This window comes from Antechinus flavipes, chromosome 1 (assembly GCF_016432865.1).
Source record: "Antechinus flavipes isolate AdamAnt ecotype Samford, QLD, Australia chromosome 1, AdamAnt_v2, whole genome shotgun sequence".
Classification (NCBI taxonomy): domain Eukaryota; kingdom Metazoa; phylum Chordata; class Mammalia; order Dasyuromorphia; family Dasyuridae; genus Antechinus; species Antechinus flavipes.
In genome coordinates, this window is record NC_067398.1 from 296,480,888 (window position 1) to 296,501,357 (window position 20,470).

Sequence of the window (20,470 nt, forward strand, 5' to 3'; positions counted from 1 at the left end):
AGAAATGCAAATTAAAACAAATCTGAGATCTATCATCAGATTGCCTAATATGACAGAAAAGAAAAATGACAAATGTTTGAGAGGCTGTGGAAAAACCAAGTCTCATTAAAGAACTGTTGATAGAATTGTTAACTGATTCAACCATTCTGGACAATTTGGAACTATATCCAAAAGATCTATAAAACTATGCATACCCTTTGATCCAGCAGTCTCTAAGTCCATAAATCACAGATAAAAAAGCAAAAAGAAAAATGCTAATATAAAAGCATTGTACAAAAATGCTCATACCTTATAGCAATTCTTGTGTTAGTAAAGAACTGGAAATTGAGGGGATGCCAATCAGTTGGGAAATGGTTGAACAAGCTGTGGTATGTGATTTTTTCTTTTTAAATTTTAATTTCCTCCAATTATATGTAAAACTTTTTTTTTCATATTTGTTTTTAAAACTTTAAGTTCTGGATTCTTTGCCTATTTCATACCCTCACCCCCATCTCCAACCTCCATTAAGATGGCACATGTGAAGTTATGCAAAACATTTCCAAAGAAGTCATGTTGTGAAAGAAAACACAGACCATTCCCTCCCAAAAAAAAAAAAAAAAACCCTCAAAAAAAATAAAGTTTAAAAAAAAGAGTATGCCTCAATCTGCATTCAGACACAATCAGTTCTTTCTCTGGGTATGGATATCATTTTTAATCATAAGTCCTCAGAGTAGTCTTGGATTATTGTATTGCTGAGAATTACAAAGTCAATTACAGCTGACCATCCCACAACATTGCTATTACATTGTGCACATTACATTTTATTTGCTTGAATTCATGGAGGACTTTCCAGGTTTTTCTGAAAAGAATTTGCTTATCGTTTCCTACAAAACAATAATATTCTCTCATAATCACATACAACAATTTATTTACCCATTTGATGGGTATCCCTTCATAAATTCTAATGACTTGCATTGAGAAGAAAGCTGCTATAAATATTTTTCTACATACAGAACCTTTTCCTTTTTATAAAAAATTTCTTTAAGGATTCATACCTAGTAGTAGTATTGTTAGGTCAAAGGATATATATAGTTTTATAGCCCTTTGGGCATAGTTCAGATCTTTTAAATCATTTATCAATTGAGGAATGGCTCTTATAAATGATATTTGTCAAATGAAACAAATAATAAATTTGACTCAATTCCCTATGTATTTGAGAAATGAGGCCTTCTTCGAAGAAACTTAATTCAAAATTCTTTTCCTAATTACTATTGCTAACTATTTCCCTCCTGTTTATTCTATGTGCGCTCTCCTTTCATCCTATCCCGTGCTATATGATTGTGACAGAATTGTGCTATAAAAAATGAGCAAGAAGCTTCAGAAAAACTTGGAAAGATTTACATGAATTGATACAAAGTGAAGTGAGCAGAACCAGGACAACAGTATACATAGTAACAGTCATATTGTATAATGATAGCTATGAATGACTTGGCTATTCTCAGCAATACAAGAATCTCAGACAATTCCAAAGGACTTATGATGAAAAAATGCTGTCCACCTCCAAAAAAAGAACTGATGGAGTTTGAATATAAACTGGAGAATCCTTTTTTTGAACTTCATTTTTCTTGCTATTTTAGGGGATAGAGTGGGGAAGCAGAGGTCTTTCTTTTATAACATTCATTGACTGTGAAATCCATAGCAAATTTTGCTACCTCCATGAAGACTTCCTGGTCCAGCCCCACCCTACTAGTTAGAATCTTCACCTTGGAGATCATACAGCATTTTGTTTTGTATTCCTGCTATTTATGAAGTAATAGGTTATCACAACATGGTATTGCCTATATTGTTGTTGTTTAATAAAGCTTTTTCTTTTCTTTTCTTTTTATTATAGCTTTTTATTGACAAAACATATTCATGGGTAATTTTTCAACATTGATCCTTGCAAACACTTCTGTTCCAACTTTTCCCTTCCCTCCCTCCACCCTCTCCCTTAGATGGCAGGCAGTCTCATACATGTTAAAAATGTTAAAGTACATCTTAAATACAATATATGTGTGCAGATCCGTACAGTTCTTATGATGACCGTGTATTTTAAAATCAGCCAGAGTCAGGAATTCAGGTTAAGGGAAAATCCTCGATCTTTATTCTTTGTGAAGATAAAGGGGGATGGCGATAGGAAGTGAGAGCAGTTGCCACACGAACCCGACCAGCAGCCTCTCTGCCTCTCTCTCTCCACCCATGAAAATCTCTCTATGTCATTTCCTATACAACACATCAAAAATTGCAGAGAGTGGGTGGGGCCATTCTTTCTCCAAGCATATATTAATAGAGTATCGTCCAATTGCTATTTAGCCTCCCATGCCTGGGACGTCAGTGCATCAACTCAAGCTTCAGCCCATTACAAGTTCTCTTGTTGCACAAGAACAATTGGATTCAGGGGGCAGCTAGGTGGTGCAGTGGATAGAGCACTAGCCCTGAAAGTCAGGAGGACCTGAGTTCAAAATCTGGCCTAGCTGTGTGACCCTGGGCAAGTCACTTAACCTCACTTGCCTCAGCAAAAAACCAAAAAAACAAAAACAAACAAACAAAAAAAATTGCATTCAGAAGGTAAAAATAACCTGAGAAAAAACCCTCAAAATTCAAGTAGTCCACATTCATTTCCCAGTGCTCCTTCTCTGGGTGTAGCCAATTCTGTCCATTGATCAATTGGAACTAAACTGGATCTTTTCTTTGTTGAGGATATCCATTTCCATCAGAATACATTCTCATACAGTATTGTTGTTGAGGTGTATAATGATGTCCTGGTTCTGCTCATTTCACTTCAAAGCTTTTTATTTTCAAAACATATGCATGGATTATTTAACATTTAACAACCTTGTATAGCCTTGTGTTTAGATTTTCTCCTGCTTTCTCCCACTCCCTCCCCTAGAGGGCAAGCAATTCAGTATGTTAAACATGTTAAAATATGTTAAATCCAATATGTATAAATATTTATATAATTCTCTTGCTGTACAAGAGAAATCAGATAAAAAAAGAAAGTAAATGATCAAGAAAACAAAATGCAAGTGAACAGCAGCAAAAAAGAGTGAGAATGTTATGTTGTGATCCACATTCAGTTCCTACAGTCCTCTCTCTGGGTGTAACTGGCTCTTTTCATCACAAGATCATTGGAACTGGCATCAGTCATCTCATTGTTGGAAAGAGTCACGTTCATCAGAATTGATCGTCGTACAATATTGATGTTGTCGTGTACAATGATCTCATGGTTCTGCTCATTTCGTTTAGCATCAGTTAATGTAAGTCTCTCCAGGACTTTCTAAAATCATTCTCCTGATCATTTCTTATATTCTATAACATTCATGTTATATATCATAACTTATTCAGCCATTCTCCAACTGATGGGCATCCACTCAGTTTCCAGTTTCTTGCCAGTACAAAAAGGGCTGCCACAAACATTTATGTACACGTGGGTCCCTTTCCTTTCTTTAAGATGTCTTTGGGATGCACAGTTTGATAACTTTTTGAACATAGTTCCAAATGTCTCTCCAGAATGGGTGGATCTGTTCACAATTCTACCAATGATGTATTAATGTTCCAGTTTTCCCACATTCCTTTCAACATTCATTCTTGTCTTTTCCTATCATCTTAGTCAATCTGAAAGGTGTGTAGTGGTATCTCAGAGTTGTCTTAATTTGCAGTACCTTGACATATGACTACAAATAGTTCTAATATCTTTATCTGAAAATTGTCTGTTCATGTCTTTTGACCATTTATCAATTGGAGAAGGACTTGGATTCTTATATGAGTCAATTCTCTATATATTTTAGAAAGGATTTATCAGAACCCTTAAATGTAAAAATGATTTCCCAGTTTATTGCTTCCCTTCTGATCTTGTCTGAATTGTTTGTACAAGAACTTTTTAATTTAAAACAATCAAAATTATCTATCTGGTGTTCAATTATGAGCTCCCATTCTTCTTTGGACACAAATTCCTTCCTTCTCCACAGATCTAAGAGGTAAACGATCCATGTTCCTCTAATTTGCTTATAATATCAGTCTTTATGTCTAAATCATGAACCCATTTAGATCTTATCTTGGTACGTGGTGTTATATGTGGATTCAGCCTTAATTTCTTCCATATTAGTTTCCATTTTACCCAGTAGTTTTTGTGAAATAATGAGTTCTTATCCCAAAAGCTAGAATCTTTGGGTTTGTCAAACACTAGATTGCTATAGTTATTGCCTATTTTGTCTTGTGAACCCAATCTATTCCACTGATCAACTACTCTATTCCTTAGCCAGTATGGTTTTGATGACTGCTGCTTTATTATATACTTTTAAGTCTGGCAAAGCTAGGCTGGTGTAGCTTATATTGTTTCTCCAGTGAGGTGTGTTGCAATATGCTTTTCTAACAAACTCACTGAAAAAACTGATCTCTAAATCAATTTTGCTTTAAAGTATGAATCTGAGGACAGTGTCAAAACATTTTTCCTCATCAGGAAGTCAGAAAAATAGGAGAAAATGACACATCAGTGGACACTTCTGAATATTCAGTAATCATTTCAAGGTCAATCAAAAGCTAGGGAACAACAATATGCTTTTTCCAGTAGTGTTCAAGGAAAAAGAAATATAACCTTGATAAACAGTGAAAAGGTAAAGTACAGAAGAAATTTTGCTCCCTGGCACTTTACCGATATCAAAGGTCCTGAAACAAAAGTAGCTTGCTTGATATTCCTCAATAGAAATCTTTAATCAAGTACCTGGAACTGGTGCTAAATCTACAAATAGCACTATCATACTATACTGGGGTTAGAATAGACTTTAATTTATAGAATGCTATTATTTATTTTACCGGGGGAAAAATGTGTCTCACAAGCATAGGTGATTTACAAGTATAAATCTCTGCCCTTTGATTCCTCAAGGATTTAAAGAGAGCAAAAGGAAGTATGAGTCATCTAAGACAACATGGAATAAACTCAGCTAAGTCTAGAATTTATGAATAACCTTCCTTCTCTTTGCACATATTCCTCTCTTTCATTAACATATGAGACAACAAATGTTTTAAAAAAATTTTCAAATGGACCTTCAGCTAGCTGACCATTGCAGTCTGAAATATTTAAAACCAAATTCCAAATGAATGAAATTTGGAACTATGATTATTTTGAAAACTCCCAACAACGTGTGAATTATTGAAGTTAACCCTGAATTCTCTATGGCCATAATGCCACAAGTGTTGATAGGTTCTATTACAATGAAAGGCCAACTATTGGAAAATATGTCCCCAAGGACCAGCCCGAGTTCTGTGAGAGTCATCAGCAGGCTGGCATCAAGATGTTGATGCCACAGTTGGGCCACAGTAATTGTTGAATATGCCCTACTTGGTGGTAATAGGGTTGTACTATATGTCAAGGCTCCCTGAATTATGAAGAAATATTTTTACAAAAGTATTTAAACCCAGAAAGTAAAATACTTTAGGATTACTCTAAGTCTGTATGTGACTTGAAAGTATCCTAGAGCATTAATGAACTTAAATGTCCTACTAGTCTTAAAAAGAACATAATTTTCCTCTGTCCTGAAGGTATTTCAAAGGAGATCACACCATGAGAGAAAATGTTTGCTCTTCAATGGATTATTTATTGCACAATTCTCAGGTGAGGGGAATCCAGTAGGTGTGTTTCAATAGTATTAAATCCAAAATTTCTTGGATTATAGTGTACCAGCCAAATATGTAGATTGTTAAACAACATCTGATGAAACACAACCTTATATCAAAAACAGAATTACAGCCTTTTGAAAAATCTGAGAGCCTAGAAGACATGTAAGGCTTCCCTGTTTGTATGAAAAAATGCATAATTAACAAAATAACTGTATGAATATGTATACACACATTGTATTTAACATATACTTTAACATATTTAACATGTATTGGTCTACCTGCCATCTGGGGGAGAGGGTGGAGGAAGGAGGGGGAAAATTGGAACAAAAGGTTTTGCAATTGTCAATGCTGTAAAATCACTCATGCATCTATCTTATAAATAAAAAGCTATAAGAAAAAAAAGAAAAAATGCATAATTTTCATGGGAACAGATTTTTCCTGAGCTGTCATTTTAGGAAATCTTACATTCACACCCTTTGTTGGAACTCTATAATATTCAGATAGTGAATTCAGTCACTTGTCCAGATTGTTTGGTCTATGTGACACTAAATATTCAGACTGCCTAAAGGCATAATGGTTTTTGCTCTCATTTCTTGTATTTTTCTCTTTTTTTCAGAAGAAAATCAAGCAGCTGTTGAAATGAGGTTTTACCTGAGGTCCTTCCAGAGTACAGATGCTTGATTGGTGTATTTTATAATGTTGGAGATATTCTCTTTTTGTGCATCAGCACAAAGTTATCAAACTTTGCAAGTTCTTGCTTAAGAACTATCTTGCATAATGATTGTTTCTATGCCAAGCAGTAATGATAAAAAATATTATTATTCAAATAGTTTTAAATGCTTTCCCCAATTTAAGTATCAGAGAATGGGGGAGAAATGGAAATCACAAGTTCTTCATGGTGCAAAAACAGAAAAGAGAATATTGTTATTTATTTTCAGTTTAATTTAAAAGTGAAAATTGAAGAAATTGAAAAAATAACTAGTAATAACATGGGGGGAGGGAGTTCCATTTGTACAATGGATACCCTGAAACAGAAGATTCCTTTTTTTAAATTACTACTGAGAGAAAAAGCTCCTATTTATAATATTTTAAACCTCAAAAATACCTCATCCACTTAAAAAAAAAAAATTCTGTCTTTTCATTTCTTGTGAGTGAGTCTAACACTTCCCAAACTCCAGGGAAATGGACAGCATTCTTATGAAATAATTACACTCTGACAGAATAGAAGTATCTTGCTCTACTCATGCATCAAAATTCCCAGGAGTATGATTATACCATAACAACAATGCCTTTACACTGCCTTGCTTAATTATGCTCTTGTAATTTTCAGCTTAACTTATATTAATGCTACAAGTCAAGTTATGCAAAATCTCTCTGGATTTTTATTTTGTCCCTTGATGCTATGGTCAATCAAACCTGTTTGTGAATGTGAAAGGAGGTGACTAAGGAGAAGGCACATTTTATTACACTAAAATCATCATATATGTTTCTAGTTGCCATTAAAAAGTGATGGAGTAGGTAGCTCATAATATCTTTTCTTTATTGTTAGATATTAAGTCTTTTAGAGTTCAGAATTAATCTTCATTTCTAAAAGAAGATAGCTGGCTTGCATATAAAGTATAGTTTGGAACCCATTGGAAGTCCAAAATCTACAATTTTCTAGATTTACATTACAGGGTATACACAGATTCCAAGTTCTATTCTAAACACAGCTGTCAAGACAAGAGGCTCATTAAAAAGATTGTTTTGACTGATGGAATGTTCATGTATCAAACTGGAAATCTGAATTAAGGGCCGAAAATACTTGAGGGAGGTCTGGAAAGGTGCAGTCTATATGGCCACAGAAAACAAAAGTCCTTTAATATGTTAAAGATGGAGCTTGTTGGGAGAAAGCATTTTACCTCTGAATAGCTAAATGTTTCTTAACAAAAGAGCTCTGAAGCTACCAAAATGTGGATTCTTTAAATAAGTTAATGTCAGTCTTAATAACTAGGAAAAGAAATCCCAAGATGACAGATATTCCTTTAAGAACTTATTTCCTTAAGTCTCTTGGAAATAACTGGTATCAAACTGATAGGATAAATTTTAGCATAAGTGACAAGAAATCCATATAGGCTCAAGAGGCATATATTATGAACTTCATAGAAATGAAATTTCATGTAAATATGATTTTATAGATATGAATATTTCTCTCCCAAAATGAAAGGCAAAAAGTCTTGTGAGCCATAATATGACACCTGACACAGAACTCAACACTGTGTGAATAACAAAATAAAGTTCTTAGCATATTAATGAAGGTTAGGTCCATACTGCTTCAAGAAGAAACACATCTGTGGCTATGGTTTTATAACATTTCATATACCTTTCCTTCTATTTGTTCTTTAAGGGAAAGAGAGTTTCAAAATTTAATACAATTCTAGTAAAGACAAGAATTACAAGTGGCTGTTATAAAAGTAGTCATAAAATGACTTCCAAGCTAGGGATAAAATGCTTTTGAACAATTTCTCTGGAAAAAAAAAAAAAAGGTTTGAAAGTGATCCTTTCCTTCTCATTTAAATTCATACCTGGTAATCAGGTACAGGATATCACAATGGCATACCTGCCATTGTAAGGGTAACCAATGACAGGTAATCATCAATTTCTGAACCATGTTAAAACTTAATTCATGAAGCTCCTACAGGGTGACAGAGTTCACATACCATTTGAAAAGTTCAACACAATTCTCTTTCCTTTAAGCCAGAATTCAATAGCAATCTTCACAGTTGTAGTATTCAGTAAATGACAGTGTTTAGTCACCTCCTTGACATCATTTCCATCTTTCATGAAATTGATTTTCTTTTTGTTATAGATGGTATATATGCAATAAAAGCAATCTACAGACCAGACGGCAATGTAACAGTAGCATAAATTGAAAAGTTTCTAAAAGTTGACAAAAATACAATCGGTTTATTATTTCTGTGTTCTGATATTGTGATCTTTGCCAATAAATAGGGATTACTTGGATGGTGACAGAAAGCACAGTAACCATGAATAAACAACTATGCAACATTTTGGAAATGAAGTGAATCCTTTTCCCACCTCCCCAGCACAGTGAGATTCTACATATGAAGGCATCCAAAATACTGTCACTGAAAATGCAGGACTATTGCTAAAAAACAAAACAAAATAAAAATAACAACAACCCACACTAAAAACCAAATGAAAAACATGAAAAAGTTTGACCGCTGTTTACATTTCCTCTGCTATATGCTTCTATATTTGCAAAACAATTGGCATATATCTGAAATATAATGTTATTTATAACTATCAATTCCTTTTATGAAAAGCTTTTCTTTGCATTGATCTCCGATCCATCAATACTCTTTCTTGGTCTCCCTTGTAAATGGCTGCATACATTCTAATGACAGCTGGCTAATTCTTGAGATGTTCTTTGTGAAAAGAATTGAATGCTTAAATATGATCATTTTTGAGCTTTCTATAATTAATTTTAAGCAGTCAGGCTTCCACAACTTACTCAGATGAGTAGAACCACTAAACTGATCGTTTGCAGGAGGCAGGTGGGCCCACACATAAAAGTGTTTTAATGGTCCTAGAAATGTCATTGCTGCTGTTGTGTATAAGGATGCCAAAGGAAGTTTTTTTTGAAAACATTTGTGCTATTGGCTCTGTGTAGACAAAGCCATAAAAAAAAAAAAAATAGATGGTTAGAGTTTGTTGTTATTGTTTTTTTTTTTTAAAGAACTGAGTTAAAAGTAGTAAATTTATTATCTCATTTTGAAATTAAATTTGTATAAGAGTATTCATTGATGACAGATGGTTATGCATATTTATGAAAATAAGAATATTATCAGCTGGGCAGAAGAATTCTATATGCAGCAAGTGAATTATTCACATATATACAAATACACAAAAAATTCTATGTTAAAAAAAAAACCCAGGGTGATACACAATACTTCAAAAGATTTATGATCTCGAGTATAGCATCTTGTACTTTAATGGAGATTCTAATCTTTCCTTACCTCAGTAAGAATTTTTTTTTTTCTTTTTAGAAGGAATTTAAGTGACTTGACTGAAGTCACATGGTTATTAAGTACCTAAGGCTGGATTTGAACTCAGCTCCCCGAGTCCAGGAGTATTGCTCTATCTACTATGCCATCTAGCTGGCCCCAATTTTTTACTCTTAGTAATCATTTTCAAGATTTGCCACAGTTCTCTGTTCATGATGTGGGCAGTAAGGTGGCACAGGAGAGCAAATGTTGGGTCTGGAGCCAGGAAGACTTGACCTAACGTACTTACTAGCTGGGAGTAATATCTATCTCTCAGGGTTATTGGAAGGATTAGATGAGTCAATATTTGCTCAGCACTTAAGTGTCCAGCACATAGTAGGCACATATGAATGCTAGCTATTATAGCAGCTAGTTTTCTGGGGACATGCTCATCTGTACATAGTTAGGCAAGGGGCCTCTTTAATATAGATGCTGGGCTTAAACCTTAAGCCCTTCCAACCTGATAAGGAAGGTGAAACCTTCTGCTTTTCTGGTATAGCCTTTGGAAACACAGGTCTGCCTCCCACCACAAGTCACTGAAGTAGGGTTTCAATGGAGAGATGCAATAATAATATAAGCAAAATAAATCCAAATTATATTACAAACTATACTTTCTATTTTCAGTGTACCACATGTAGCTCCATAGCAAAATATGAAATACAGTCAAATCAGTTGAAATCAAATCCAATTGTGAACTTATTCCTTAAAATATAAGAATTTTTATTCCAAGAACTTTGCTCTAATATGATTTAACAGTAGAAATGATTAATTTTGCTACTGAAAAATGATAGGTATGACATGTTTTAAAATTAACTAATAAATACTTACCAAAGTACCTATCTAGGAATTCTGTTCTACCAAAATATGACTCATACTTTTAGGCCAGATGACTGCAGTTTCATGCCAATGAGCACACAGTCTAAATTATTGTCTGAAGCAGATAATTTTTATTCTGATCCATGGTCAAAGGTAATCTCTTAACTTTGACCAGCATTTTTTGGTATGAATGCAAATAATCAAAACAGAAATAGAACAAGATAATATGGTAGAACACTATAAATTCATTATTGTCTCTATAAGAAAAACAACTTTAAGTGTATATTCTACTGGACAGATTAGCTGTACTATTTATGTATACGAAAGTATGCAATTTGAAGTTGAGGGTTGAAGTAATTATTTGAGTAAAGAACAATCCTATATTTGAATTACTGAGTAGTGAAAAATCCATTGATTAAACAACCCACTTGTCACTTCTCTCAGAGACAAAATTCTGATTCTATTGTGATACATGCTGTGATACATATTGTAAAAATGGAACCTTGACAATAGTTCCGAGGAATTCTGTGAACAATTTGAGAAGAGGGACTTTTTCTTAAGCTTTCTTTGTATATTCAGAGCTTAGCAGAGCATCTGCACAGTCTATACTGGGAGGTACTTACTAAATGCTGGCTTACCTGATTGATAACTATAACTATAAATTCTCAGAAAACTAATTTTTGGCTACACTAATGTATCCCCAAACTGCTCTTGACATGACAATGAGGGAGTTGCTGTTATAGTTTCAGAATCTAAGTAAACCTAGAGTGCCACAAGATATTTGACCACAAATATATGACCAAACTGTGAAATGAAAAGTGGACACCATTGTGTAAATTATTCTCCAAAAATGATTCCTTTTAGGTAATTTAAGTCAGTTCAAAGGATTGGAATGTTGTTGTGTTATATATAATTCTACATGTACTGGATACCTACATGCATATACTACACACACAAACACAGAGGCATATATATGTAGTGAAAGAACAATTTGTCATCTTTTTTTTTTTTTTTTATTATGCCTCAGAGACTATGTGAGGCACTTTGCTAGGCATTGAGAATTAAGAGACACAATTTAAAGTATTAGAGAGTTAGTTTCCTAGGAAACATAGAGGTTAAATTATTTGCTTAAAGTCATAGAGATAATATGTATCAGAATTAGGAATGGAACCTAGATCATTTTGACAAAGAAGTCAGCTCCCCTCCCAGGCCCCACCCATTCACAAAGTAGAAAAGCAACAAATCTCTTCTTAAGATGAACATCTAATTTTTGGTAAGTGAAAAAAAAATTTCTGGTATATGAAAATGTTTATTCAAATGACAAACTAGAATTTTTAGAATATTTTGAATTTTTCAACTGATAATTGCAAAAATATGTTGACTCTTGATAATATTCTTGTATTCTCATTTCATTAAGTTTTGATCTAGTTACAACTGATTCGGTACTTTTATGTCCTTTGTTATTTGCAACAACTGAAAAAAAAATAGCACTTTTCAAAAGTCACTGATTTTTTAGGGGGGAGGAAGGTAGGAAGGAAACAATAAAATAATAAAGAAAATAATTTATTTTAAATGGAAGAGTTGTCTATTGAATTTCCAAACATAATAGTACACATTTACAAACACCAGATTCTCAATTTATAAATATTTATCATAAGGACATGATTTTAAGTTTAATTAGCCCAACTGTTAAGGATACCTCCAATGTGAGAAATGCAATTCATCACTTCACACCAGATGTAGCTTCTGCAGTCGGTCTTTTATGTACGTTTATAGTGAATGAAATACAGACATCAAATGACTAAAACATGATGTTTATACAAAATTGATTGAAACATAAAAATGTAGCTAACCACATGAAAATGAGATCTAAATTTGGAAAATGAAATCAAAAGGCTAAAATTTCTAAAGTAGATTTGCTCCCAGAATCTTTGTATTGTGAAAATGTTAATAAAAAGGACTGTTTGTTATTTTTTCCCTGTTTTTTAATCTGAAGATTGATAAAATGTTACATTAAAATATTTTCTTAAGGAATGAATTTGAAACTAATGGCAATAATATACAGTTGCTAACTTTGCTTCATGGCTTTTAGGTGAGGAACTTTTTTAACATCATGTAGGGGATACAGTACAAAGTTTGTAAATAAGCTTGTTTGCCAATAAATCAAAGTTATTAAGTTAAAAATGTAAATTTAGTGCTATATATTAAAGAATTCCAGAGAAATTCCTTCAGAGCAGACAGACTATGAATAATAAACAGATTTTGTTAAGAGATTTTTCTACACCATATATGCAGGTTTATGTCAATGCAACTGGATAGTGATGCTTCTACAAATTACAATGAATATTTTGAAGGAGGTAAGGAGAAGGGGCTTCCTCTGAAATATTTCTAGGAACTGCTTTATTGGTAGTTTTTCAGCATCTTTACTAATTGGCATAGAACTATGAATGATTTCATTAAGTCTTTCGGGACTTGGCATGGGAAATATTCCCACAAGTAATGGAGGTTTCACCTTCTGAAGATCAGTAGAAAATATTTCCTCAGTCTATCTTGGTGACCAGATCTGGGCCCTGCTTTTGTGGCTTAAAATGCCTTTAAAGACAACCTTTTAGACCCTATAAACTATGTGTCTTGTTTTCCAAATTTTGATGATTTTAAAACCATCGCTGTAAATAACAACATTCCACTTCTACTTGAGAAAAGACATAACTTTTAGCAGGAATAATTATTAAATTTTCTTGGGGCACTTCAAAACATGGTTCTAATTACTATGTTGTAAAGAGAAAAAGGCACAAAGGATATTGGGGGGAAATGTTCATTAAAAGCTAAAGTAATTTTGGGGGATTAAGTTTTTAAAAATTGGTATATATATTAATTACTCAAGATAGTAACTTCATACTGAAAAAATATAATGACTAACGAAAATACAAAGTTACAATTAGGGCATCATTGCCTATTATCTGTTTCTTAGAACTCAAAACAGGTATCAAGTGATTTAAAAGGATCATAATTGTGAATTCGGTGAAATTGATTATTCCTAAGCAAGGCAGAAAGATATAATCTAACTAGTACAATTTCATAACCATATATCTGTCCTGCCATGATAACTGTTTATTTGTACTATCTATTTGACAACATTTAATACACACACAAAGGAAGTTTTTTATGAGACCAAAATGTAGGAACTAAATGTATCTGTTACTAAGGAAACCTGCAGACATGAAGAGCTCACACTATTTGATAAAGAGAACTCATCTCAGCATTCTTCAGTTGCCCTATTGTATGCTTCTTCCTCCTTCTCTTCACAGGCCTCCTCTTATTTAAAAAAAAAAATTTAATACAACAATGTGAGAAGATTATTGGTATTCCTTATTAAATCATTTATTCATCCCACACAATGATTCAGAATTATTCATTAAGACAGCTATAAAAGATTTGGGTTTGGCCTCCATGGTCGTTTGGGGAGGGATTTGTTCTTTAAAAGGCTGTTTTATCACAACACAATTATCATAATTAAAAGCTATCCTAATATTCTGATGAGCTTTTGACATATTTTTGAGTACTGGCATTTCAGCACAACTAGAAAAATGAGACTGAAATAGTATTAGAAAAAAATTTTACTCAGAAAAAGTATGAGGCAATATTAAATACAATCTGCCATCATCACCTATAATTTTACCATGGTCTTTAAGTTAATAAATATCACAAACTTCTGGCTTTCCAAAACGGGTTGAAATTAATTTGCTATGAACCAATTTTTTAAAAAATTGCTCATAGATGCTTACATGTATTATTATAACCCACCTAATTACATTTCTTTTTTTAAAATATTTTATTTTATTTTATAATAACTTTATATTGACAGAATCCATGCCAGGGTAATTTTTTTTAAACATTATCCCTTGCACTCGCTTCTGTTCCAATTTTTCCCCTCCCTCCCTCCACCCCCTATCCTAGATGGCAAGCAGTCCCATACATGTTAGATATATTGCAGTATATCCTAGATACAATATATGTTTGCAGAACCAAGCAGTTCTCTTGTTGCACAGGGAGAATTGGATTCAGAAGGTAAAAACAACTCAGAAATGCAAATAGTTCACATTCGTTTCCCAGTGTTCTTTCTTTGGGTATAGCTGCTTCTGTCTATCATCTATCACTAATTACATTTCTAAACCAAACATGTACTTTGCCTATTGGACACAGTAGTGTCAAAATGAAACCCTAAATTATTTTTCCCACAATTGTCTTTTTTTTTTGGGGGGGGGGGGGGGAAGGGAAGGGGGGCAGGGCAGGGAAGTGTTTAAGAAGTAATTAAAAGGGGAGATCTGTTAAGCTAACAAAATTAGAATCAAGGATTAATATGAAATCTGTTTGAAGGATGTCCTCTTTCTAAATTCTCCAAGGTAAAATTTCAGGACTATTAAGAATTCACCACAATATGAAAGCATATAGAAAGAGGTAGCCTTTCTTAGACTTAAATTTCAATCTCATAAAGTGAGATGAGTTATTAGGTTTATGCTTACAAAAAATAATTAGATCTGCAGGGAAATTTGGTCTTTTATTCTTATCAAAGGGAGATCCACAAAAACAGAGAATAGGGAACAGACATAAATACAGCATTAACAAATAACAGTCACACTGATGGCATTTACATGGTTTAACATTTGATTTGAAAGAAATAATTTCAGTGGAAAATAATTTCACTGCAAAACAGTCTCTATGAAAATGAAACAAAGAGGCTTTGATGCTATCTTGATACTTAATTTACTTGTTAATGAAATGGTTTTCTGCACTACTTCAAGCATGGAGTAAAATTCAAAGACCTTAAGTGAAGTTGCCCAACTACATAACTGTGCTACAGTTGAAAAATGTCTCTATTATGCTTGCTTTATGTGAAAATCTTCTCAAATAGAGAAGTGCTTATTACTCTTCACAAGTAAATACTACTTTAATGAATAAAGATTACAAGAACTCTGTTAAGGTTTTTTTTTATATATTCTTTTAATAGTAATTACTTTCCTAATATTTTAAACAACATTTTAACTGAAATCAGTTTACTTTATTATTACCAATTTTTTTTTGGTAAGGCTAGCCCATTATCTGTTATTCCCTATCAAATAAATACCCAATTGTGACTGGGACATTAATATAGCAGATTATGGTAAGGATTCAAATCAAATATATTACTAATTATGAAAAGAACTTAACCTATCTCATTAAAGCAAAAACAATTAAATATCTTCTTTATACCTCCCCCCAGGTCATTATTCTATATTTCCTAGGTACTAAAGTTTTATTCTTAATTCTCATCTATTCATGTAGCCTCCTTACAGAAGCATATGCAATCTGTGGAAACTGGAATGTATATTCCTGCACTGACTGAACTTGTTCTTTGTACAGATGATGAAAGCCATTACAGCTTCTTTCTCAGAGAATAAAGCTAACTTGGTGTTTGACTGATGGGGCGTTGCTTGTCTCCATTCAAACTTAGCTTTATTGCTTAAATCTAAGAGAATCAAAAAACTGGTAGACTTTTAGAGATCTTCTAGATCTGCTACCTTCATATTTAGCAAGAGAAAATTAAGGCCTAGGAAGGGAAAGGGATTGTCCAAGTGGTAGAATCAGGACTGAAAACTAGATGTTTTAACTTTAAGTCTAGTGTTCTTAAACATGACAGCATTTTTCCTCAGAAACATCCCAAATTTCCATTCCAATCAGCACTATACTTCCTCCTTACTTAGGTTATTTTTGAAAATGGACAGCAATGATGTAAATTTCACTACTTCAAAACCTGAGGCAGTTTAATTTCTACAAAAGATAGAAATAACTTTCCAAAAATAAAATGAGAAATAAAGAAAAAGAATTGTAAAAGTACAAAAACTACCAACCTGCATTGGTGAACTTGTTCATTAACTCTAGGCGTACTGGCTTATTTATGTTGAAGTAATCATCTTCTTCATCAGCATTTTTGAGGAAAAGAGGAATGTGCTGGAATACAATAGCATGCTTGCACATCTTCTCTTTTGCCATAGCTAGCTGGGTGTCAAGCCATTTGTCTTGGGCCTGTTTTAAGTTGAGGCACTTAGAGGAATCAACATATAGTTGTGAATTAAGGACAAGAAAAAGCACTCCTCCAACCCAGAAGCTGAAATAGTCATCTCCCCAAGTCTGGCAATACTCATCTATAGCTTCTGATGTAGGAACATTACCAATGTCATGGTTTCCACTCACAAATACCAATGGGATTTCTTTGTCAATGTCCTTAAGAACTTTCTTTAAATCCTTTGTTTGATTTGCTCTCCATCGAGTTCCTAGAAGAATAATAGTTAACAGTCACAAAAGGCTTTAAGTTGTATTAATTAACTTTTTGCTTTCTGCCCCACCCCCAGAAAGCATTTATTGTAAAGAATACTTTATGTCATCAAGATAGGAAGCTAATAGATTGTTCATACCTGCACTTTGCACAGTGGCTGCCACATAGTAGGTGCTTAATAAATACTAATTGACTGGGGTTATAGCATAATCTAATATTAGAACTAATGTGCCTAGAAATTTAGTAACTGGTTGGTTTCCCCTTCTGTAAAGTCCATAGGAACTGACTGCTAATAATCTTAGGGTTCATTTAATTTTGAAATTATCTAAATCCTGACAAGAAAAATAAAATGTGGCTCAGGAAGTGATTCTAAACTTTTATGTTCTGCCTTACAGGCTAATAAAGACCTAAGGTAGTCAAGCCTCTGTTTGTCTTGGTAGTGAGAAAGAGTTAGTTTCCATCCATTGGGGGGAAGTGATTTTCTAATAAGACTGTTTCTTTTTGCTGAATTGGTGTTTTTTTTAATGACAATTTATTTATTCTTAGTCAAGAATGCTTTTGGATATGGAGATGATAACATTCTCTTAATTAAAACCCTTTACTTTTCTCAGGACTGATAGAAATCTCTAGGGTGACATGATTTTCCTTGTACTAAGGTTAATTTGGATTTTCTACTCAATATAGCTAGTTTCTTTTCTTATTTGACTTTGTAAAAGATCAAAAGCCTACATTTAACTGGGATTTTCTTAAGAGATTAAACTCTAAAGGGAGAACTATGTAATTGGTACATAGTAATGGAATATTACATTATGAGGCTAATTATTCTGTTCTAAACAATTCCCAGTGAATAAATTAAGTCCTTTTGGAGTTTTAATATAGTAACTCATTGCTTCTATGAAGTTTCTAAAATGTTTTAGTGTGGCTTCCAAAAGTTCATTTTACTCCTCAAGTAAGGTATGGGAATGATCCCTGTCAATAACAAAACAAACAAACAAATAAAAAACCACATTAAGGATGATAAATTTTCTTCATTTCACTAGATACATAATACTTTTCTATTTTAAGTTCACCTTTTACATTCACCTTAGCCATTATAAGTCACAAATAAACTGCCACTTCACAGAATTAAAGAAAACTCAGCGCTATGAAGAGATTCTAGCCCAACCCTTATCTTAAAAGGAAACTTTTCTATTCATTTGTGAAGAGCTTACTTTTCCATAATATGGAACTCAATATTAGTCACCATATTCCAGACTACAGGAGAATATCTCATGTTCTCAACTTAATGTGATGTAAGATTTTATTAGCTTAAAAAAAAAAAAAAAAAAAAACTATGATATCAATGTTGAGTCAGATTGCAGGTAGTCAACAGAAGTCCATATCTCTTTTTGTCCCCTGATATTGATAACCTTATCCTGTATTTCTACAGGTTATTTTTTTTAACCCATGCAGAAACTTTCCATTTATTCCTATTAATTTTTTTTCCTTTGATTTTGCACAGGAAACAATCTTTTTTAGGAAAATCAAAAAAGGAAATCTATTCTATAATATGCTTTGAAATTATCTATCCATCTATATTTTTCTATTTTAAAGGGACATTTAATGGTGTTTCACAAACCTACTTGGAATTAGAGAAATCATGAACTGATTAATGCCTAGCTAATAACTACAAACAGAACTGGTATTTAAATATAAAGGGCTATTCAAAACTTGGAAAAACTAATTAAAGCAATTTAAAATGAAAGCAGTTATAGTGCACAGATTAACATGACAATTGTTTAGAGAGAACTGTTGGAGAGGAGGGGGAATATTTCACCAATAATTTGGTATGAAAAAAAACCTAATGTGTGAAATACAAAATGTGAAGTGTTCTTAGATTAGAATTTAGGAGTACTCATACAGGAATTGCAGCTCAATGAATAACTCAATTCTAGAACACATCGCAAGTCAAGCTTAATGAAAATATTTAAATTATTTTAAACTTTTTCCACTGCTTCATTTTTCAAAAATCTGTTTAGGATCACAACATCAGTTTTGCTTAGATTCAAATAGTTTTTGTCAAATTACCTCTAAGATTGTAATTATATTTTTAAGAAATATGAAATGAGGCACTTAGGAAATGGAAGAAATTAGTAAATCAATGAACTACTAAAAATAGAAACTGAAACACAGGAAGCATAATTCCATGATGTAGGTTTTTCTGATTACTAAATAATTCTCAGAACTCTAGAGCATTTAGTTCAACCCATGTATAAATAAGAAAGTTGAGGTGCACATAGTTGTATATTTCCTATTGTCATATAGTTACCAGAACAGAAATGGGACTAAGACCCAGGTCTCTTGAATCACACATTGTTCTTGCCAAAATATAGTACAAATCTAGCTGAAGAGAAAATACTACCAATCACTGTTTTGGAACTCTTGAGAAGTAAGGAAAATTGGTGAAATATCTCTGATTTGCAACAGAGTTGGGACTTCTATTTAAAAAAAAAATCTGATAACACATTTTTTAACTATAGCTACAGCTAATCTAAAAGCAGACCTGGGGACTTGCATCATTCTCCATCTCCAGCTCCCGTAACTAAAGAATATCATTTAGCAAATCATTTGGATAATTGAGGTTTGTTTGTAGACTTTATTTTGTAACTTACATTACTCACTGGATTGACATTTGTTATCATATATAGGAACTGAAATAGAAAGAATCAATTTTCTATTTAGTTTTAAGAGAAAAAAGTATTTTGGATCTAGAGAAAAAGCACTGTCCTGTCTGCCTTATCCACCTGTGCTATATGCAAGTTGTTCTTGAAAATGTTCTGCCATGTAAACATGTAGAAGAGACATGCTAAGAGAAAAGAATTTCCAGTTAATAAACATTTAAACATTGTCATTTCTACTGATGGGCAGGAATGAAATGAGGCACTGCATAAAAATTCAATGATGTGCCCCTGATTGCAAGATAAATTAGATTTATAATAAATGTTGCTCAGCACTTCGAAATGCCTAAATGTATCATCTTAACAAAAATTAAAATAAAAAGATAACTAATTTAAAAACGCATAATAAAAGATGTACAGAATTTTTAAATGTACAACTCTTGTTTTTCAACTGTAGGAATCACATATTAAGTTCCTACTATGTGCTAGACACTCTTGCTATGGCCTGGTGATACTGATGAGGATCAAGAAAGCAATTCTTAGTTAAAAAAGTGAGGCACAAGGTGCAAGGAGCATATGATGAAATCACAATGGCATTCTCTTTATCAAAAGGTGCTTTTATTCATGAGAAAAGGCCACGCACAAAATCTAAAGATGATTTTGTGATATGATTTTGGAAGGGGCCTACTTTTATAATTCAGACAGAACTATAAAGGAAGGGGAAGTAAAGGTAGAATCTTGGGAATGACAAGAATATGAACTGAAATATTGGGACTGTCTTAAAGATGTTAACAAGCCAGAATGAGAAAACCTAGATTCCCATCATGGCTGTCTTAAAGATGCTAACAGGGGAGGATTCTGGAATGATACCGGTGTAGGCCAGTAGATTTTGAACTCTCCAGATAAACAGGACAAATTTGCTCCTCAGAGCAAATACAGACTAGAGAAAAATCAAGAAGACTTGGGACAGAACAGGAGAAACTCCAGAAACTTTCATTTCCTGA

At 33.0% G+C, this 20,470-nt stretch overlaps 1 protein-coding gene across 3 annotated transcripts in view; it reads right to left on the minus strand.

Moving 5' to 3' along the window:
- Positions 1 to 20,470, minus strand: part of CPPED1 (calcineurin like phosphoesterase domain containing 1) — a 120,580-nt gene that overhangs the window by 22,912 nt on the left and 77,198 nt on the right. For all 3 annotated transcript variants that reach the window (XM_051962994.1, XM_051963002.1, XM_051963011.1), the window contains exon 3: positions 16,385 to 16,807. In XM_051962994.1, coding sequence (XP_051818954.1) covers positions 16,385 to 16,807 — 423 coding nt within the window. The remainder of the gene's footprint in view (positions 1 to 16,384; positions 16,808 to 20,470) is intronic.